The sequence below is a fragment of the Hippopotamus amphibius genome, chromosome 12 (assembly GCF_030028045.1).
Source record: "Hippopotamus amphibius kiboko isolate mHipAmp2 chromosome 12, mHipAmp2.hap2, whole genome shotgun sequence".
In the NCBI taxonomy this organism is placed as follows: Eukaryota; Metazoa; Chordata; class Mammalia; order Artiodactyla; family Hippopotamidae; genus Hippopotamus; species Hippopotamus amphibius.
In genome coordinates, this window is record NC_080197.1 from 96,002,119 (window position 1) to 96,026,600 (window position 24,482).

General features: G+C 34.3%; 1 protein-coding gene across 4 annotated transcripts in view; it reads right to left on the reverse strand.

Moving 5' to 3' along the window:
* The window catches only part of LRRK2 (leucine rich repeat kinase 2), a 146,270-nt gene that overhangs the window by 107,292 nt on the left and 14,496 nt on the right, over positions 1 to 24,482 (reverse strand). For 3 of the 4 annotated variants that reach the window (XM_057701760.1, XM_057701757.1, XM_057701759.1), the window contains exons 7-14: positions 22,997 to 23,128; positions 17,534 to 17,653; positions 16,902 to 17,044; positions 16,729 to 16,808; positions 15,262 to 15,368; positions 7,817 to 7,946; positions 5,061 to 5,185; positions 554 to 666 (exon numbers count right to left, since the gene is read on the reverse strand). In XM_057701760.1, coding sequence (XP_057557743.1) covers positions 554 to 666; positions 5,061 to 5,185; positions 7,817 to 7,946; positions 15,262 to 15,368; positions 16,729 to 16,808; positions 16,902 to 17,044; positions 17,534 to 17,653; positions 22,997 to 23,128 — 950 coding nt within the window. The remainder of the gene's footprint in view (positions 1 to 553; positions 667 to 5,060; positions 5,186 to 7,816; positions 7,947 to 15,261; positions 15,369 to 16,728; positions 16,809 to 16,901; positions 17,045 to 17,533; positions 17,654 to 22,996; positions 23,129 to 24,482) is intronic. The other variant, XM_057701758.1, reaches the window with a different exon arrangement.

Genomic DNA, 24,482 nt, shown 5'->3' on the forward strand with positions numbered 1-24,482 from the left:
ATTTATTAATTATAATATATTATTGCAAATGTACATAGATATGTAAATACTTAACACTGGGAGAAAACAATGCACACTGAGCCATTTCAGAGGTTATCCCTAAGGAGTACAACGAAAACAAGCACACAGAATCAAACAAGACTTTAATGCTGTGCCCTGTGTGTCTTCATGGATGGAACCTCTCACCCTGGGAGCAGAAGAGAAAGATAAGCAGCTAAGAGGACAGAAAGAGAAAATCGCACTCATGGCTCCTGGCCTTGCTCGTGAGGCTCAGCTGCACATCTAGAGTTCTATTCCTGATTGAACAGACTCTAATGGATTTATCAAAAGAGTCTGTCCAAGTCTGTAGTTCACGGTGCTCTTCTCTCAGCTGAAATGGCACATCTCTTCACCTCCTACATCCCTACCATCACTTTCCATCTCGAAACATATAACTTCCTACTGCCACAGTAAGCAGAACATGGAAAACTTAAGCTAATAAAAGCCCTCATACTTCCCCAAATTTCATATTCAAGTTAAGAGTATAAAGGCAGAAAGCCAATATCATACATACCCTGTTCAAAGCCGCTAGGACTAATTTGTGAATATCATTCCTGAAACACTGTTTTTTAACCATATTTAGCTTATGCTGATATTCAGTATCTTCCATGGATTCTTCTGGGATGCCTAAATGCAAAAATAAACAAATGTTTTCTCATAAAGATTTGGGCTGAACAGATTGTCACTTATTAGGAATCATTATAATTAACCCCAAAACACATATACACATTGTACCTGTTTCTAATCCATGGCTCCTTACCAATGAAATAATTCCTAGCTTTAAGAAATCTCTAAAAACATTTCATCACAGAATATAAAATAAATATGGTGTATGTGGATATTCACTGAATTTAAAGTAGCAAGAAGTTACTATGGTAGAGGAATTTTCTGGAACAATCTCTTTTTTGTATGAATAGGCTGTATTCATTACAAGAAGCTGGAAGATTTTTATGCAACAATGGACAACTTGAGAAAAGCTCAAAGTTATTTGGACTACAACATAAAAAGGTCAGATATGAAATGTAGACATAAAAAAGCAGCTGGAATAACAGTGAAAAAAAGACTTTAGTTTCAGCCTTAAAATGGTAAAGAGCATATAGTTTTATTAAAAGTCCTCTAAGGCTGTATAAAAGTATTAAGTAACTTACAGAAAACACATTCCTTATTAAGCTACATTGTAGCTGAACTATCTCAAAACTATTGAAAAAACAGGAAGTCAAAAAATATTGGTTATACAATAGAACAAATGAGTAAAATTATTGTAAATAATGTTTCTAAAACCTACGACTACAGAAATAATTACTAATAAACGATTTCTTATAACCTTTCACCTCAATAACTTATATTAACACAAACTATAAGTTGGCTGCATATAACTTTTCACTTACTTAACAAAAATTTGAATGCCAACTACATGCAAGGGATTGTGCTACATGCTGAGAATACCACAGTGACTATGACAAGCACGATTTTCACTCTCCTAGAACTTTCAGTCCTCATTTTAAAATTTATTCAAACAGGTCCTGACATTCACTACCGCTGTATGACCTTGGACAAGTCACTTAAACTCTCAGTGTCTCATTTGCAGTGACCAAGAGCACATTAATTTCTAAAGCTGACTATTATATCACAAGCAAATGTGACCATTAAAAGCCATCCTGCTGAGAAGTAAAAACTTCATGCCGTATGTAAGGAGTCTTACTGAATGTCTTCCTTATATTAAGACCAAATGAATATTCCCAAAATTTCATCTCTGGTCTTTGTATACCACTTGAGGTTCTACTACCCAGAACGGATATCATTTCCTCTCCACATAATAGTCCTTTAAACTGTCTGAACTGCAAACTTTTCGAAGGCAGGATCCATAACCTAATCACCTCCAGATTACCAAGCGTTCCAAGCATGGTGCTTTCGGTATAAGAGTTGTTCAATACACATGTATTGCACAAATGTGTCTTTAAAAAGCACCCGCTCTGATTCGGGCTGCATAGGGTGAAAATCTGGCTCCATTACATAAGCTGTGAACCTAAAAGCTCTACATCTTATGCCTCAGTTTCATCATCTGTAAAATGGAGGGGAAAAGTAGAATCTGCCTTATGGGTTGCTACGAGAATTTTTAAAGTTTATGCACATAAAGTACTTCGAATAATGCTTTACACTTCCGTTAACTATAAATGAGTGAGTTTTAATAGCTTTCATAACCTCCTGAGTCATCTCTCCAAATCAAACAAATTCAGTTTCTCTTCTTGTTCTTAAGGATGCGGTTTTATATTCATAATCGCTTTCCTCTATACACATCCCAATATGCGCATGTCCTTTCCTAAGGAACTTTACACTATTTCCTCTAGAGCTGACACTAAGTCAAGAAAGAACAAGTCAAATGATATTTTATCAAAACTGGTAGGTCTTTATTATTATTTTTTTAAAGCAACAGGCTCAATCACTTCAATAAGTTATTGTTATAAAAAAGAGGAGGAAATGAACATTACCAGATTGAAAGAAACCTAAGACACTTAATACTAGCTGCAATAGGGGGCCCTGAATTAGATATTAAATTATACGAATTCACTATAATGCACATCTTTGTTATAATTAATAATCTGAATATGGTCTGGTTAATAAATTAATAGGTGAGCATCTAAACATCTTATAAGTACCTACCTCAACATGTCAAAACCAGAATCATATTCAACCTCGTAACTATTGGGGTACTAATATTATAGTTACTCACTGACATATAGAATGGTATAATATAGAATGGTAAAGTATAGTTTGGTACAGTAACAGCATGGTAGAATATGGTACCGTGTGGTGTACTATGGTAATATATGTTAGCATAGAGTGAAGTAGATGGTTAAGCCTCTACCTCATAGAGAAATGTATTTATACATTGGTATGCTTATAAAATGTCTATTAATATGTATTTCCATACATAAAGTACCAACATAAAGTTATAAAATTATTTTCAAGGGCACCTGTTTAATATACCTAAACACTATAATAAGAAACATTTTTTAATTTATCATTTAAATACATCTTTTCATACATCTAAATTATTACTATTAATGTTGCTTCAGGCTTGATCTCAGAACAATAAAAGAAAAGAAATTCTACATTCAAAACTTATTTTTGAACTAAAAGAGTATTATTTTATCAACTAACAGATGATTCTGAATGTCTTTTGGTTGTCTTTAAAACTCAAATCCACTCTCAAAAGAATAAGGTTTACGCCTTTAAGGACAATCAAAAGCATTTTGTTTTGCTTTCTACAATATACAAAATTTAAAAAAATGTGCAATAATATTTTCAATCAAAATTATCTGTTAAATTATACCTGAAAATTTGCGTGACAACTATGAATGGGACATCATGATTCAATTAAAAATTTATTGAATAGATATTTTTGTTAAAGTTACTGGGGGATTAAAAAAAAAAAAAGACATGACTGAAGAAAGCCCTCTCCTTGAAAAAATCTATACTCTTATACAGAGAATATCCTTATACTCAGAAACATAAAATACCAATATGACTACAGATAATGGTAGATGTAGGAAGATTTCATTTAAAAACTGAAGGTGTTTTGCAGTTATGTTACAGGCTTACTTTAAACCATTTAACTTATGCTCCAAAGTAACTGTAACCTAAGGTTGGTAGTATAGCAAATTATGATGAATGAATGATTTTTTTTTTTTATTTTTTGATGAATGAAGCACTGCTCTAGTGGACCAATAGCTAAGCAGTGGAAATAACCTAGAGAATTTCATAGGCTTCGAAAGAATTTGGATTTTTACAGAGCAAAATAATAATAACATCCCTGATATTCAGGATGTAGTCAGAAAGTCACATCAAATGTACCTCCTAAACATCTCCCACATCCATCTTCTCCTCTGTTTCCTCTGCTGGGCCCCCGGCACGTCTCACCTGACTATCATGGCCTTCAGCCTAATCTCCCTTGCAGGATGCTCGCCCCAATTTTTAAACACCTTTACTAAATTTGAATTGACTTGCATTTAAAAAAAAAAAAGCACAAACTGCTCAGCATCATGTTCAAGGCCTTTCCCTCTCAGCCTCTGCGTGCCCTTCCACACTTGTCCCCAGGCGCTGCTCTCCTCACACACCACACTCCACTCACCCCAGACCACGTGCACTTTCTCCTTCTGCTTGAAATGTCCTTTCTGGCCTTTTTACCAGGTCAGCCTTCCTCACCCATCAACTTCAAATACCACCATCTCTGACTACTCTTCTGAATAAATTATTTGTGCTTCCATCAATATTCTCACAGCCTTTTATAATACATATATCTGTAACAGCTCCTCTCAACTGTCTGGTAATTAACTATCCACCTGTCTACCTTTAGGCTCCTATAAATAATACAGTCATGTCATTTTTTTACTTGTCTTTCAGACCTTTGCAGTCATCACAATATATAGAACATAAGAGGCACTTAATAAACGCGTGCTGAATGAATGGAGGAGCAGGTGTTTTAAATGGGCTTTGGAGGACAAATAAGGTCAGAACAGATGTAAGCAGGAGGTAAACAGGAGAGGAGGGACACTGTTGTGGTTAATGAGTAAAAGCCATGTGGTTATATTTCAGAAAGATTAATCCAACCATACAAGAAGGACCAGAAAGAGGAAAGAGAGGAAGTGTGAAAATTAGTTAGCTATTATTATAATTCAGACAGGAAAAAAACAAACAGAAAAACTTGGGACTTGGTAAGGTCAACAGAAGTAGAAAAGAAATAGCAGAGATGACACTCTCTTTGGAGGTGAAGTGCCAGACTACGTTGCACTTATTTTTTCTGTAAATAAATTATTGATGTTTCTTATTAAATTTTAATCTAAATTTATCTTCCACATCATCGCTTTCCCTCTATTTTAATTTCTGGGCTAGTGAAAAGATTTGCATGTGGTTGGCAGAAACTGGTCCTTTAATTTTTGCCTAGAAAGTTTAAATTTCATGAAAAGTCAGAAAATCCACTTAAAATGACATTTCTTCCCACAATCAACGAGGTCACTTACCTGGAACTATAAAATGTAAAATAGCTCGGAGTGCCTCCAGCTGCACTGATGACGACGTCTCATGACTTTTCATAACTGTTATTATTTTGGGGGCCACTGCTGCCATTGTATCCAGGGAAGTGTTACTGCAGATATAATATTGAAATGCTTAGTAAAAGTACAACCTGATTCCAATGCAAACACCAATTTGAAACAAGTACAAGGAAACAGAACTATTTTATCAGAAAAGGCTCTGTGAATTCAGTAACATGAGCAGACATAATTTAAATTCTAATTTAGTTAAACTTTGACATCAAGAAGTTAAGTTCACAGTAAACTAGGAGTTCTTTTATTTAGTTTCCAGAAACTAACCATTTCCTTCTGGGCTGACTATACATGGGTCACTGGCAACAACCCTGGAAAGTAGGTGTTATTATTTGCATTTTCCAGGTAAAGAATTTAGACTGACAGAGGTTAAACATCAAGGTCCTATCACTGGAACATGAAAGAGCCAGGGATGGAATGCAAACTCTGACCGCCAAGTCCAGAGAGCTGTTTACTATATAACTATCTGCCTCTTCCTGATCAACACCACTGACCTTCTCATACGGTGTTCTTAATGCTTTATCTGCACTATAGTCTTGGTTTCTCTAAGGTAACTTTAGCTATTCTTTCTTTTACATATAAACAAATGTAGAATTCAGTAGGTCTTACAAACTTTAACAGAGGCAGCCCTTGCTTTACACAGTGCAGTACTGACTAACACTTCTGAACATAATAACCATGTCCTCATTTTGCATGGGTCTGTGGTTACTGATGTACAGTCCCTCTTTTCCACCTTAAAGTCCCAGTTTAAACACATCCCCTCTTTGTAGCCTCTCTCCTTTGGTCACCCTAGCTTGGTTCACCAAATCCTATGACTTTACATATCCCTGCTATCGAATTAATCATACTGTAATATAATTATCTGTTTATAAATTAGTCTCCCCAACTAGACAAGGAGATTTTTAAGGGCAGACACATTGTCATAGTTAGCTCTGAATCCCCAGGACTGGAATTTATACATTTTTACATATGAGGAAACAGCCGGGAACATTAATTGCCCAGAATGTACAAAATCTTGCATTACTGCCTCACTTATAAAGGTTCACACACTGTCAGGACCACAAAAATCACAATTTAAAATAAGCTTTTTATTTAAATGCCAAGAGCAACCTTTAAATAAAAGAAATAAGGTTCAAAGATATGACATATATAAACATAAATAGATAAGCTGGACTGATGTTAAAAATGATGCAATCCCATTCCTGGTAAGTCTAGAGATGTATTATATACAGTTTATCATGCTACATGCATGTCACTTATTCATATTTAATAACTAGTAATAATAACAGTTACGCTTTATTGAGGGTTTAAAATGCACCAGTCGTTATCCTAAGCCTACTGTAAAAATTATTTTATTGAATGTTTACACTGTAAACTTAGAACTTATGAGGTTGTTATTATTAATCCTCTTCACCAATAAGAAGCCTGAAGTTTAGAGATCAAACAGCTGACTCAAAATTGGTGGGAAACCAGGACACAAAATCAGCTTCCACGACCACATCTGTGCTATTTATTTTTTTTCTTTGACACAGGACAGTTTCCCAATGTTGCCTATTTTTTGTTTGAAATTCACTCAGACTATGCCAAAGTTACCTCTCATTCTTGGACCTAATAAAGTACCAAAAGGCACGGAGCACATCCCGCAGCAGATACCTTCTGTGTTAACTCAGCTTCAGTCTTTTAAACAAGGTTTTAAACAGATTCCATGCCCCCCACCCTCCCAGCCCCACTACTACTTGCCATCTCACCCCAATCCCGCATCATTCACCCCCAGATGAATGATCTGGTCTCTTTGTGCCACAAACCAGACATGTCCTCTTAACATCTCTGGACTTGGACTAGATGTAAATAAAAGCTTCCCCAGCTAAGGAATGAGAGCAGGAAGAGAAGGCAAAGCTTATTCTGATGAATGAATATTAATAAATATTAGTTGTGAGAAAGCAACACTTAGAAGCCATAACCTGACTTTACCTTTTATACCTTTCACATAATACAATAATTTGAAAAACTGTTTAAGGTCATGTGCTACATAATTGCCATTTTTCAAAACATAGTCAATACCAAGCATAAAGCACAAAAACAAACCTTCAACATACCTCTACAATCTCTATCATCCCTTTCAATATGTAGATAAAATAAGCTTGGGCTTCCTAGGTGGCGCAGTGGTTTAGAATCTGCCTGCCAATGCAGGGGACACAGGTTCGATCCCTGCCCCAGGAAGATCCCACATGCCGCGGAGCAACTAAGCCTGTGTGCCACAACTACTGAGCCTGCGCTTTAGAGCCCGTGAGCCACAACTATTGAGCCCACGTGCTGCAACTACTGAAGCCCACATGCTTAGAGCCCGTGCTCCGCAACAAGAGAAACCACGCAATGAGGAGCCCGTGCACCGCAACGAAGAGTAGCCCCCACTCACCGCAACTAAAAAGAAAGCCCACGCACAGCAAAAAAAAAAAAAAAGACCCAACACAGCCAATAAAGTAATAAATAAATAAATAAATAAATTTATAAAAAAAAAAAAAGCCTATCACTGACATGAGATTATACGGTAAAATGTTTCAGTCTTCAAATGCCTTATGTTTTTCTTTTTATTCTTAGAATTATGTCCAAAATATTGATATTCTGTCTGGTCCAATTTCTATATTCTACATAAATTCTTAAATACATATTACCTTCCTTCAAAAAGATGATTTAGCATTTTACAGCCACTTTCAGCCACTTCAGGAGAATGTATATGCTTCTGCATTAATTCCAGGACATTCAGATATATTCCTTTTGACAACAGGATCTTCCTGAAATTAACTACAAGATTTTTTAAAAGTTACTGGTATAAATGAAAGCACATTCTCGTAATCTTGCAATAAGACACATACTATTAAGATAATCCAAATTCATAGGAAAGTATATACAATGGCCTAATTTATATTTCACTGACAACTTAAAGATCATTAATGTCTTTTTTCTTTAAAATATACACCATTTCCAATTTTTTCACATATATTATTTGTTGAGGTTTTAGTGTTAAAGTCTCATTCACAGAGTAAACTAGTAAATGTAATCACCATCCATGTGAAAGGAGTATTTTTTGCAGAAATACATTTTAAAATAATGTCCTCCAAAATAAGAATGAAATTAAATTTCATTCTAATATTTAAAACAACTTCACGAAATAACCGTACTTACATAGAGCTAAGACTCAGTAGTAAGCTGCGAATAAGTTATAGATGTGTGAAGATACTGACCACCCTATCAGCTCTTGGGGGATGGAGGTAGTGGGGCTTAAACCAGATTGGGTTGCCCTCAGCCTTGAGCTACCTTCTCCATTTACCCCAGTGGACTGTGCAAACATTATCATTTCTATGTGTGCCATGATATGCAAAGTGATGAAAAGCACTGATAGAGAACAAAAATTACATATTTTCACAGAATACTGACAAAGCTTAAGAAACACATAGACTGCCTTACAATTAATTTCACATTATAAGTTGAAAAGTCACTATATCCCAGAAATAATGATCGAAAAATAATTTTCCTCTTCATAATACACTTTCCTCACTAAATGAAAATCCAGTGCCTTAACGTTTCCATATTGTCTTTAAGTTTCCATATAAATATCACTTATCTTGAAACCTGTATATAAATATCAATCCCAATATTATACACTATATTTCAACACCTTGAAGGTGGCAGGAAATGAAACTTAAAAGCTTTAACTTAAGTACTATTTTGAAAAAATGAGTTATGCATCTCAAATTGGGAAAAAAAGAAAAGACAAAACTCAGAAATAAGTGGAAGTGATATATGCTTCCTAAATTACTGACAAAATCTAAATTACTGACAAAAAACTCACACTTTTTAAAGACATCCTGAATAGCACACATTAAAATATGGTAAGAAGTTGGTTATTCAAGTGTTGGCAAGGATGTGGATAAAAGGGAATGTAAAATGGTACAGCCACTATGTAAAACAGTATGAAGAGTCCTCAAAAAAACTAAGAATGGAACTACAACATGGTCCAGGTATCCCACTTCTGAATATTTATCCAAAAAATATGAAAACACCACTAATTTGAAAAGATATATGCACCCCTATGTTCTTCACAGCATTATTTATAATATCCAAGATATGGAAACAACCTAAGTGCCCACTAACCAATGAATGCATAAAGAAGATATGGCATACATATATGGTGGAATACTACTCATTCATAAAAATGAAGAAATCTTATCATTTGAACCCACATGGATGGACCTTGAGGGTATTATGCTAAGTGAAACAAGTCAGGTGGAGAAAGACACTGTATGATTTCACTCACATATAAAATATAAAAAATGAAAAAACAAAATAAATGAACAAACCAAACAAAAACAGAGTACTAGTGATTACCAGAGGGAAAAGGGGCCAGGGAGTATGAAATGTATAAAGGGGATGAACTGTATGGTGATGGATGGAAACTAAATTTTTGGTGGTGAGTGCACTGTAGTGTTTACAGAAGTAGAAATATAATGTTGTACACATGAAACTTATAATGTTTTAAACTAATGTTTGCCTGATAAAAAATTTTTAATGATTTTAATTAATTAATTTAAAAAAGAATTTGGTTGTTTTGTTCAGTCAAATCAGACGTTTTAACAGCCCTCCTAAAATGGCTAAATTCTAACCAAGGAACTATTTTAAATTATAGAAGTTAATCTAGACCAAAAGTTCCCACAATTCAGAGTACACGAGAATCCCCTGGGTGACTTGTTAAAACAGATTGCTGGGTTCCAACTACAGAGCTGATGATTCATTGGGTCTGTGTGGCACCCTAGAACTTACATTTTTAACAAGCTCCCAAATGATGTTGCTGGTCCAGAGACCACACTTTAACAATCACTGTCACGGACATTAACTCAATTTGAGACTTGAAAATTAAGAATAGAAATTCCATCATACAGTACACCTTGGAGAAAAAAATTACAGCATGGAGTCACCTTAGAGTTTACAGAACACTTTACAAATCTTATCTCATTTACCAGCTATCTACATAATACTCATGACCTCTTGCACTCCATTTTAGCAATAAATTATCTGCTTTAAAAGACCAACAGCAGTATATAAAACTTCCCTCATGCCTTCACTTCAACAGTCACCTTCTTTCCTCACTGCCTAGTCACAATTTCATCACCTCTGAACCCTAATATAAATACTCCTTCTTTGCTTTACATTTTTTTCTTAGTTACCTCACATATCATATATATCAGCCTTTTTATTTATCTTCCCAGTGATGTAAAACTGTCACTGTTTACAGATGACACGATATATATATAAGGAAAATCCTAAAGATGTCACCAAAAAAAATATTAGAACTAATAAATGAACTCAGTAAAGTTGCAGGTACAAAATTAATATACAGAAATATGTTGTGTTTCTATAACTAAGAATGAACTATCAGAAAAGGAAATTAAGGAAATAATTCCATATACAATTGCATTAGAAAGAATAAATCTAAGTATGGAAAAGACCTATATACTCAGAAAACCATAAACACTGATGAAAGAAATGCAGATGATATAAACAAATGAAAAGCTATACTATGTTCATGGATTGGAAGAATAAATACTATTAAAATGACCAAACTACCCTAGGCAATCTATAGATTCAAAGCAATCCCTATCAAAATGCCAACGGCATTTTTAACAGAACCAGAACAAACCATTCTAAAATTTTTGTGGAAACACAAAATACACCAAATAGCCAAAACAATCTTAAAAAGAAGAATAAAACTGGAGGCATCATGCTCCCCGATTTCAAACTATACTACAACACTACAGTAATCAAAACAATGTGATACTGGCCAAAAAAAGAAAAAAGAAAATGACACATAGATCAATGGAGCAGACTAGAGAGCCCAGAAATGCACCCACACTTATATGTTCACTTTAATCTCCAACAAAGGATGCAAGAATATACAATGAGTAAAGACAGTTTCTTCCATAAATGGTGTTAGGAAAACTGGACAGCTACATACAAAAGAATCAAACTGGACTTCTTTTTCACATGATATACAAAAATAAACTTGAAATAGATTAAAGAATTAAATGGAACACCTGAAACGATAAAACTCCTAAAAGAAAACATAAGCAGTATGCTCTCTGACAATGATCTTAGCAATATTTTTTTAGATCTGTCTCCCCAGGCAAGGGAATCAAAAGTAAAAATGAACAAATGGGACTACATCAAACTAAAGAGCTTTTGCCCAGTAAAGGAAACTATCAACAAAATGAAATGGCTACCTACTGAATGGGAGAAGATATGTGCAAATGATATATTCTAATAAGGGGTTCATATTCAAAATATACAAAGAACTCATATAACTCAACATCAGAAAAACAAATAACAAGATGAAAATATGGGCAGACGACCCTAATACATATTTTTCAAAGAAGATGCCAGGATGGCCAACACACACATGAAAAGATGCTCAACATCACTAATTATCAGAGAAATGAAAATCAAAACTGCAATGATTTATCACCTCACAACCGTCCGAATGGCTATCATCAAAAGACCACAAATAAATGTTGGTGAGGATGTGCAGAAAAGGGAACCCTCATGAACTACTGGTAGAAATGCAAATCGGTACAGGCACTATGGAGAACAGCATGGAGATACCTCAAAAAATTAAAAATAGAACTACCTTATAATCCAGCAATTCCACTCCTAGATATTTATCTGAAGAAAACAAAGACACTAATTCAAAAAGATATATGCTCATAATAAGTGAATTAAGCAAAACAGAGAAAGATAAATATCATATGATATCACTTACATGAGGACTCTAAAAAGTGATACAAATGAACTTAATTACAAAACAGAAATAGACTCACAGAAAATAAACAAACGTATGGTTGCCAAAGGGGGTGAGAGGGATAAATTAGGAGTTTGGGATTAAAATATATACACTAATATATATAAAATAGATAACCAACAAGGACCTACTCTATAGCACAGGGAACTACACTCAATATCTTGTAAAACCTATAATAGAAGAGAATGTAAAAAAAGAATACATATATTTTATATATATATATATATGTGTAACTGAATCACTTTGCTGTACACCTAAAACACAACATTGTAAATCAACTATATATCAATAAATTTTAAAAAAAGAAAAGAAAAAAAAGATACATGCATCCCTATGTTCACTGCAGCATTATTCACAATAGTCAAAATATGGAAGCAACCTAAGTGCCCACGGATGTATGAATGGATAAAGAAGACGTGAATATTACTGAGCCATGAAAAGATAAAATACAATCTTGCCTCTTACAGCAACATGATGGACCTAAGGGGTTATGCTAAGTGAAATAAGTCAGAAGAAAGACAAATACTGTATAATTTCACTCATATGTGGAATCTAAAAAGAAAAAGTGAACAAACAAGACAGAAACAGACTCATAGATACAACAAACAAACCAGTGGTTGCCAGAGTAGAGAACAGTGGGGGATCAGTGAAATAGGGGAGGGAACTTAAGAGATACAAACTTCCCATTAAAAAATAAAGGAGTCATAGGAATGGAATGTACAGCATGGGAAATATAGTCTATAATAATATAATATCTTTGTATGATGACAGATGATAACTAGACTTATCACAGTGATCATTTTGTATAAGTATCAAATCACTATGTTCTGCACTTGAAACTAACAGAGTGTTGCAGGTCAATTACATTTCAAAACCAAACAGACTCATAGAAAAAGAGATATCTATGGTTACCAAAAGCGGGGTGGGGGGGGATTGGAAGGGAAGATTGGATGAAGGTAGTAAAAAGGTACAAAACACCCATTTATAACATCACTAAATACTAGGGTTGTAAGGTACAACATGATTAATATAAGTAACTGTTACCTGTTATATATAAAAGTTAAGAGAGTAAATCCTGAGTTCTCATCACAAGGAAAACAGGTTTTTTTTTCTTTTATTTTGTATCTGTATGAGATGATGCGTGTTCACTGAACTTACTGTACTAATCATTTCATGATATATGTAATTCAAATCATTATGCTCTACACCTTAAATTTATGAATGCTTTATGTCAATTACATCTCAGTACAAATGGAAGAAAAGCACAAAAAATAAAAAATATTTTGAAAAGTAATAAGTGTAAAACTTCTAACCAAAATACCACTGTCCTGCATGGAACAGGACAAGCTTTCATCACCCAGTACATCAATGGTTCCACCTAATCAGAGCATGTGACATCTACCCGGCCACTTTAGGCTCCTTACCAACTGAACCATCAGTTTTAAAATGGAGCTACTCTCCTGGCCTAGGTGACTGATCCATTTACCAAGGGGAGACAGGTTACTGCTACACAATGGCAGCAGGAAGACTGTCTAAGATCCAAAGTAATCTCTAGGAGTCTCTGGATACCTACATTCCCAACAGTAAAAGTGAACTGAAAACTACAGCAACCAACACACTACTATATATAAAACAGATAACCTACTGTATAGCACGGGAACTATACTCAATATTTTATAATCACCTATAAGGGAAAATAATCTGTAAAAGAATATATATATGTATTTATATATGCATAACTGAATCACTGTGCTATATACCTGAAATTAACACAACATTGTAAATCAACTATACTTCAATAAAAACAGAAACAAAAGCAAAAAACAAAAACAAAACATTTTCAAAAGAAAAAAGCAAAAGAAAACTATGGCAACCAAAAAAAGCCATAAGACTCAGGACTTTGACCTTTCACGGAGGAAGGTTTGGGTCACTCCTGAACCAGGAGCAACTGAAGTTCTGGCTGAGAACAAAGAAAACTATGGAACAAGGAGATGAAGACAGAAACTATAGATACTAACTAAAATATATATATATATATATTTATATATATATAAAATCATGGTTGTTTTGTTGACATATCAAAGATCTCCAGGGAGTCAAGAACTACAGCACCAACACAACGTGGTTTGTACATAGTAAGAGTTCGTCTCCCCTCTAAGGAGCCTCACACAAAAGCAGCAACGTCTGGTGGTCATTTTCAAGAGTGAGATCCCCATCCAGGCCTCTGCAGAGTAGAGAATGGGAGACTCAAGAAGAGCAGTTTCCTTTTCTGCCACTCCTGCTCTGACTCATTATCCCTTGAGGGTAACCCCTGTCTGTCACTCAGGGCTCTTGCCAGCCCAAGCCTTTTATGACGGCCTTTTCAGTGCCAATGGAGAGCTGAAATGAGAAAGGAGGAATACAAAGAGGTGATTTTCCTCTTGATTTGACTTAAATAATAGTGTAAGGAAACATGCATGAGGAGGTAACTTTATTTTTTTCACTCTACCCAAGTTCTCTACTAAAAGCTGATGCTAACACTGGTCTTTTTTTTTTTTTTTTTTTCAAGCTTTCAGTGTTTTTCTCTATTTTTCTCCCTCCAAAAATATCCTTCAAGAGTTGCCAAGTCCCAATGCCTTTAAGATGAGTTCGCTCCCAAGATTTTCTGGCAGTATTTCCTGTTTATAAGGGTAAGAATCAGAGCAGCCGTAGCCTCAATTTTAAACCTCAAGAGCTCTTCCAAAGGTATAATGGCCATTTTTCTCTCCTTATAACAGCAAAGCTATAACATAGCTATAAAGGGCTATTTTTAAAAAATTTTTATAATGGACAATTTTAGTAGATTTTATAATGGTGAGTATCTCTCCACCCACTGCATTCCTAAGAAAACAGCAGGAACAGCGTATAAAGGAAACTGGGGGGAAAAGTGACCATTTGGCGATTATTATAGGTATCCAGAAAAATACCACTGGACACAAGCTGAAGGCCATCAACAAGAAACTGGACCATAAAATAGGATACAGGCATACACTGGGAAACTGCACAACCATTAAAAATGATAACGTGAGAACTTACATTTATCAACACAGAAAAAGAAATGTAAAATTTGGTTATAAAAGATTATAATATGATCCCATTTCTCCAAAAAATATAAAATATACTGTATATGTCATGTGTAAGTACACACATAGAAGTCTGGAAAAAAACATCCAAGTGTATTGCTTTCATAATTTAAAAAATACCACAAAATGTGTTTCATTTTATTAAAAAATATGGTGTACCTCTTACCATTTTGTTCTAACAGAGTCGACAATGCATTTGCAGATGCCTGGAAGACTTCTTTTGATGAAGAATGCATCAGCATGGAGAGCATCACTTCCCTGTGAGCTGGGAACCTTTCACGAATTCAACCACAATATTAATAGTAATCTTTTTAATAATTAGCACAAATATTCTCTTACTGTTATCTAATCTCTCTAACAACAAATAAGAGCAGATAATATTTTTATGCTACTGCTACTCACAAGAGTGAATTACATTTAAACAGTTTTATATTTAAAAGTTATATTCAAATCCATTAACCACTAATAAAGTAGCATTTCTGTCTCTTCAAAGTGGATAAGCAGTAGATGGGGAAAATAAAAGACTCAGAAGATATATAAAGAGGTGCTAAGAGTAAAAAGATTAAGTGAGAAAAAGACGATAATGTAAGCAAGAAAGGAAAAATCAAAAATCATAAAGGAAGCAGAGTGAAATTTTTTTAATGTAGAAAATAAATATGTTTCAGTGTTGGATTTATTTTAACGATCTCCTATGCATTTTGAGGAATTAGAGTCTATGAACTGAAATTTATAAACTGCAACATGAACCAACCTTATTCTAATTTCTTTAAAAGACTGCTCAAAGCAGATTAGAAGGCTGGTTTCACATACATTTTTCAAAATTTACTATTTCCATTCAAAATAGAAATGTTTAAATAAACAGCATCTGTGTCATTAATTCCCTTCTGACTGGCAGTAGATCACTACGCAAATAGGCTATCAGGATTTGAGATGCAGAACATTACAATTTAAATTTCCAAGGTAAGTCATTCAAAATTTAAAATCCAGAAGATACACAGAGCAAACAGTACAAATACAAGCAGTTGCTCATGGACATGAAACAAATCTGATATACTCAGAACTCCTGGCTACAGTGTGTATCTTTGGAAGAGAGGACTGGTCTTATGATGTTTAAATGGTGCTCCCATAGAAAGCATCCTCAAGAGCTGACAGCTACAAATAATTCTCTCAAGAGAAGACAGGTCAGCACTGCCACATCAAGTGGGGGATCACTACAGCAGGCTTCTAACCACATCTAATTCCTGATACTGACAACATGCTAGCTAGTAGCCGCAACAGAAAAGGTCACAGATGGCTCTGCAATTTCTATCACTTGAGATTAATTAATATGGCATTTTTAAATGATTATCCAGAAAACTGAAAGGTTCTTTCTTGATGATTCATAATTTACTGAATGACTCCTGAGTCTAAATCTCTCAGCAATAACTCTCAAACAAACCACCATTTACTAACTACTGAAAGCAATAGGATCAAAATATTACATATCTGCAAGTATTTTATGGCAACACTTAAAAAACATAAATGTCTATATCAAAAATATTTCAAAGAATAAAACTTTCAGTTCTGGTATTTCATGGGGATTGATTAAAAATATGACTGAAATTTTCTATCATATAAAATCAAAACTACTGACTGGCCATCTTCATCTCCAATCTTCTTGTGCAAACTGTTTTGGTACATAAGGAGATTATTCAGGGCCCAACATGCAGCCTCCTGGATTAGGGAAGGAAAAAAAAGAAACCTGTCAAAAATAAATTATTGAACAAACAATTTTGGACGACTATAACATTTATGAAAGAGTCCAACCTGCACATGCTTGTTCTTTCTATGCCACGTTAATGCTTTGTAGCAGGCTTCCAGCCAAAACAATTTATCTTCTTCTTCTTCACTGTCATCCTCCTGATTCTCATTCTTTTCCTCTAAGTCTTGATTTAAGAAAATGGTCTCAGCTTGGAAAAAATGTAAACGTAACTTACTTACAGTTTGAATGCCCAACTCTAAGTCCGTATTCTGAAACATTATCAACAGAGTGAGGTATTCTTTAGTAGTGGCCCTGGTTAATTATAAGACCTTTTTTAACACCTTACACACTTCACCTTACTGTTATCCCACCTAGATAAAACTATCAAATGAAGAAGAGGGTAGCAAACAAAACTAATAGGCTAGAGGAAGATTAACTAAGAAAATTATCTGCTAATAATAAAGCGAAAACAAGAATGTATTTACTGATATCTGAACTAGAAAGGGTGTACTTATCATAATTGTTAGTCCCCTTGAAAGTATCCTCTGTTGGAAAATGAGTTATATTAGGACAGAAAAGGTATATAAGGGTTCCTTCTCTACATGTGACTTTCTTGTTATAATGCTATCTTGTTATAATGTTAACATTCAAGATCAAATGCACCTGTAAGAATTTCCTTGTTAGTAAAGTTACTTACTGAGGAGTGCTAAACAGCTGAGTGCTGCGATTTGTAACACTGCATTCTCTGAATACTGCTGCACAGCTTTCACCACAAATTCATGCACCTCGTTTAATACCAGGATATTAAAAAAATTACCTAAAAGTTAAGTAAGATATTAGCAGAATTCTCATCCACGGAACTTAAATTACCTTTAATTATATAACAATATTTAAATCAACAAATTTGAGTAGTGATGACTATTCTTAGTGACATTAAAACATATATTTAATTAGAATAGCTTAATATGATTGCCTAAAGTACTGAAAATTTATTTTATGCACTCATTCAATTATCTTACTTAGACAACGGAACTGACTGGGAAAAAAAATTGTATGTTTGAGTTATATTAACTTGTGTTCACTGACTCCCTCTCATGCCATCATCGTATAAATACAATGAGGCATCTGTTATACATGACACTACAATAGTCAGTGTACAAAATAGCTTAATTTTCCTGCCTTCTAAAAGATGGGGGAAAAAACCTCCCTTGTCATTAAATGCTTTTGCTGAAACACTCCTTTCACTTAAAGAATACTGCTCAGAAAACCCACTGGCACACTTATCATTACCTGATCTTGTCTGTGATAATCTTACAAGAGAATTTTTCACTACCTCTAACCCAACCCAGGAAGAAGTCCCATACTTTTTTATACTCATTCTTCTGATAATCATACAGAAATCTAAATCCGTGGAAGGAAAAAAAACTGTAAACGACAGTCCAAAAATATGTGCCTCCTTCCACATAGCTTATCTGTAAGTCACTAACAGTCACCAAGTTTCCTTCTAGGAGTAAGACCGAAACTCCTAGTTAGCTATATATCCCTAAGACACAGAGCCAGAACTGGAAAAGATCTCCTACCACGAAAAGCCTAAAGCCCACACTAAATATTAATCAAGGCTCCAAAATCAAAAGGAAGACTGACTAGGTAGCACTCTGCTTTATGAGCATCTTTTTTTTCATGTTCATGCCTCTTCCACATTCACCCATTAAGCTGACATACTCCCCAGTCCTTAGTGGTCTCTAGTCTTGGAGGGTCATTTCAAAAAAGGTTCTTTTCCACTTTCGCCAGCTTATCCAAACTTGGACTGTCTCACGTCCTCTTCCCTGCTATCATTCCCATGCCACTGCCAACAGTAGCTCTACCATGGACCAACTGTGTGCCTCTGAGCAGATACCATCAAGACTGGCCTTTCAGACAATGTATGTGCAAATACGCAGTAAGTTACATAAGGCCTTTAAATGCATTAACACCATAAACGGATTTCACAATTTGACAAAATGCTAAGTATTTATTTATTGACTTTGGGTTTTTATTTTCATTATGAAGAAGAAATTAAGAGTTTTATTTAGCTTCTTTGAAACAATAACAGAGACAATAAATTCTCCAGTCACTAAGAAAGCATCCTTAACTAAAGAGCAATTTGAGGGAATTCCCTAGTGGTCCAGTGGTTAAGACTCCACACTGTCACTGCCAAGGGCCTGGGTTCAATCCCTGGTCAGGCAACTAAGATCCCACAAGCTTCAAGGTGCGGCCAAAAAAAAAAAAAAAAATTTGATGACTCTTTATTTTCAAAAAATGTCACAGAACAATAAAAACGTATGATATGATAGTTTACATGGTTTATTTAATTTCAGCAGTATAATGTCAACCACCCTTAAAGTGCTATCATAGATCCGTTTGAAAATCAAGTACCATTTCCTCATCATGACAGTAAAACCACTTCTTCATCTGGCTCATTTAAGGGATTAAGGTAAACTCAAATTCTTAATATGTCATGCAAGTTTTAACTTGAGTGGTAAGTTGTAGAACATGAAATAGAGAATTGCATATTAGTGTGCTACTGTATTAGCTAGATCTAAGAAATCAACTTTCGAATTACATTAAAACTTTCTCAGATATCACTAGCTTGTACAACTGTGTCCTTCTTCATGAAAATATGAGTAAAATTCTCACCTGATAAAAGAAGTAAACTAGTAAATGGCTACGACATTTTAGAAGAAATGCTTTGTTTTGCTTAGGAATGCAGAAATCGGGATTCTCAGCCTGATTTTACCCCTTACTGACTACATGATCTTGGATAAGACACACAGACTTGCTAAAATAGGTCCTCATCCGTAAATATGGAAATAATAAAACTATCACATCTCCCAGGACTGTTTCAAGGTTCAAAAAATTACATATTGTATATGAAACTACTTTAGAGAATATGAAAGAAATGTGCAAATAAGACATTATTTTCATATCTCCACAGTTTTGGTCACAGGATAAGCATTCAATAAACGCTTATCAAGGAAAGAAAGAAACTGAGGTTCTGTGTGCAAACCAGAATTCAGTTTATAAAAGTTCCATTTTAACTGAAACTACCTAGGAATATTCCTAATGCAAAAATCAGCTGCAGAATTATACAAATCCTGAATTATACAGGGGATATAGCCATATTTCTGTAAGTGAAAATGTAAGTTGCTACAATAAAAACATATAAATGAGTTTTTTCAAATGAATGATAATGTTTTTTCCCAAAGTTATAATGATGAAAAGTCAAATGTCTATTATAATAATCTTGATTTTGCACAAAACATTTCTGGTGATCCTTTCTAGAAAAGGTTGTCAGAATCAATTTCCAACAGTTAAGGATCCTCCTACCTTATTATTCATCAGCCATTCACTTTTTAATGCGTCATTCTCCTCACAAAAACATCAAGGAAATCTCCAAGGTGTGTATATTGAGGGAGCAGGGGGAGGCTCAACAAGGAGCTGACACAAGAACTGTGAGCTGAAAGCAAATGGACAAGCCAGCGTAGCCTTGTGGGAAAGTATGACTCGCTAGTCAACAGACTGTCTTGTGCTCTCTACAAGTAGGGTGGCTCAACCAGAGTCTCCCACTTTAAGCCTGAACCTTAAAAAGATACTAACGTGGTCCCAGGTCAGTGCTGTGCCTGGACTCCTGGCAAACCTCTCTGGATGAGATGTTTAGGTCCTCAGCATTCTCAGAGAGTAAACTCAACCAAGAAAAACTCACAAACATACAAGAACACAAGACCCCATGACAGACAGGCAGTTAGCATAGAAGCAGTAGGTTTAAACTCTCAAGAACTTTATATACTGGAATTATCAGATACAGAACACAAGATAGCTATGTTATTAATGATTAAAGAAACAAAATTAGAATAAAAGAAAAGAGAAGGGATGGGGGGAAGAGTGAATAAGAGGCAGTCAAAAATTACCTGGCAGATCTGAAAATGAAGAGATTTTTTTTTAGAAATACATAAAAAATCTAATAAATGACCAAGTTGAATTTATCACAGGAGTACAAAGTGACTTACTATTAGAAAATCTGTATATGCAATTCTAATTCTCCATATTATCCAGAAAAAAGGAAAATAAATGATCTTAATATTTTTTAAAATATTTGATAAAATTCAATATTTATAATTCTTTTTAAAAAGCTCACATATTAAAAGCAGACAAGACACAGAAGAAAACTTCTTAACTTGATAAAAGCTACTTGTCACGAAACAAACAAGTCTAACAACAACAAAAACAATAACCACAAAAAACCATCACTCTGGATGGGAGAATATTAAAGCATTCCCTTTAAAAGCAAGAAAAAGACAAGGATGGCTACTACCATCACTGCTCCTGTCCAGCACTGTACTGGTAATTGCAGGCCACGCAAGCAGACACGGAAATCAAATTAAACAACCACTACACAGAAAAACTAAGAGCACTTATAAATAAATTTTTAGGACTTATAAGAGTTCAGGTAAAATCGATCTGCAGAAAATCATTCGCATTTCTTTACACATACACAGTTCAAAAATACAATTTTAAAAGAGATACCGTTTATAACAACAAAAATAGGGTACCTAAAATAACTAACAAGATGTGCAAGACTTGTATGGAAAAAATTATAATGTAAAGTTGCCAGTTCTTCTTAAATTGATCCATACATTCTGTACAATCTTAATCAAATTCCAAATGGAGTTTTCCAAGGAACTGGACAAGTTAATTCTAAAAATGTATATGGAATAGTAAAGGCCCATGACGAAAGCCAAGCTATACCCGAAAAAGAAGAATATATAATGACTTTACCTATTAGCTTCTGAGATATCAGGACCTACAGGTCTGTAACAATTTAAACAGTTTGCTATGGAGCCAGACAAATCAAATCAACCAACACAACAGGACAGCAAAAATAGAAACATACATATATTACATATTATAAACCTATAAATAACATATACATATTATATACATGTATTCAATATTCAATACACAATACTACTGAGAAATGGAAGAACCATACAACTGTGCTCTCCATAATATAAATGGGGGGGGGGGGAGGAACTGAATTCCTAGTGTATAAAATAATTCCACACAGATTTTATCACTTTAATACTTAAATCAGAAAGATTTTGGATGAAATGTGGAATACATTTATTATCTCAGGCAAAGGAAGGATTTCTTAAAATACAAAAAAGGGTAAATCACAAAGCAACTAATGATTATATTACAAAAGCCACATAAAGGAGATAAAAAGACAGCTCACCAATCAAGACATTTTTAATACATATAACTGACCACCAAAACATTAGCAAGAACTACAACCCAATTTTCAGAAAGACACACTATACTCTACAAAAACAGAAGAAGGCCAATCAGGTATTCCACAAAAAAAGGAAGCACCAATAGCAAAGAAATATTTGAAAAGATATTCACCTTACCTGACAGTTTCATAGCAACACAGATTGTAGTAGCATAAAACAAGAAATAAACCAATGTCCATGAATAGGAGAATGGATAAATAAATTGTGGTATACCCACATAATAGAATACTACATACAACTATGTGCAAAAATATTCATTTGAGTCATAAACATGTTAATTTTTAAAAACTTGCACAAGACAGCATTCACCGTGATGCCATTTTTATTAAGCAAAAACAAGCAAACATTAACAATTTTGTCTACAGAGATATATGAATGTAATAAAATTTAATTTAGAAAGCAAAAGGATTATTAACACAAAACTCTGGAGAGTGTTAACCTCTGCAGAGAAAGCAGAAGAAGGGCAGAGCCCAGAGTAGCTTTACCAGCACAGGTAATGTACTCATACTTAAGTTGGGTGAGGAGTTCTTTTGCATTGTACTTCACATTTTCTGTATGTTATGCTTATTCTTTTGTATGTATCAACTATTTACATAATAATACTTTAAATATATCATAACAATAAGATAACACTTCTCATACTGCAGACATTTTTTTTTTTGCCACTCCTTTTAAAATTCCACCTAAGGATGGCAGAACAGTTTGCTACTTTACAATATTTCCATCCAGTGTATGTCGATATGCTACTTATCCATCAACACACAACACATGTATGCTATATATACTTACATCACATAGACTATGATAAGAAATTAACCATTATAACTTACCTAATGTAAGCCTATGGAGCAAGCAGCAACTAACTTCTTGAATTTTTTCACTGATAGGGAATGCTTTCATGGCTTCTACCACAATATTATAACATCTGACATTGCCACTCATAAGGACTTCAACATTACTGCCTAAATTTAAAGAAATCATAATTATCAATAGGACAATAATTTCCCCTTTGAAATATGCATACAAAGATACCTTATAGAGATTTTAAATACATGGCAGCATAATGGCTGTATTTCCAAATGTAAATATCATGTTCTGTCAAATAGCTATAAAAATACTGTTATTCAATACAAATATAATAGGATTTAGGACTCATTTCTAGCATTAAGCGAAAGTTGTTTTACTCCGGTATCTTGGCTTAAAAACTTAAACAAAATAAAGGGAAAACTGAGAGTCCTTTTATGTAAGTCAAAATATGTAAAGTTTTGGTCATAAGTTTTCAAATGAATGAATTTGGGGCCTGTTTCCTAATGAGGCACTATTCCACTGGATAACGGACTTTGCTCCTTTTCCTCAAACCAACAGAAAGAAAATCAAGATTATATCACATAATAGAAAAGGCAAAATCAGCTATGATCTATTTCCTGTCCATTCCAGAAGGGCAGCAGAAAAGCAGCCAGTGTATAAGGCAGCAAAACCAAGCTTCCCGAAGGCTCGGAGATAGACAGGGAAAAGAGAGGCAGGGAAAAGAATGGATGAAGGGGAGAGGAGAAACATAATATTAAAATATATGACTAAGGAATAAACCAGGCAAACCACAACAGAAGGAAAGAATCCACTATTGATCAACAGAGTGAGTATGTGAACCTATGTGGAGAAAACTAATTTATATGTCTGAATGAAATGTTGCCCATTCTTAGAACAGACAGAAAAAAAGTTGTTTGCAAAACATTTTTCTTTCTTTTTGGCACAAACTAACCAACTGTTCTAAAAATACACATTTAATGTTTAAGTTGTATTTAAAAAACATTAACTATGGAAAAAGATGTTGTAATGAAAGCAAATGGCCTCTTAAAACAATTACCTGCTTTTATTCAGAATCACAGATACAACTTGCTCTAGATTCAAAGGCAAAGCTTAAAAACATTTGCTTTTTTCTGAAATGTTTTAGTTACTGGTTTCTTTGACCTTTTATTATGAATCAGCACATTTACAGTAGAGTTATGGTGATGTGTGTAGAAAAGAATGAATTTCAAAACAACCAGCACAAAATAAATAAATAAATGTATAGCCAAGGAAAGGTAAAATGAAGAATATATTCAGTTTGTTGGCAGTAGATGACTCAGAGAAGCTTAAATTCCATTTTCTATTATTGTTCAGCCCCATCTAATTTTAAGAGTTTAACTTTCCATGGATAAGAAAATGACCGATTGTATAACCGTTACTAAGAAAGGGCATCCTTTCACAAGGGTATTGGGTTTTTATTGAAGTCTCACATCTGAGAGATTTCCATGTCTGAAACCATATATGCATGTT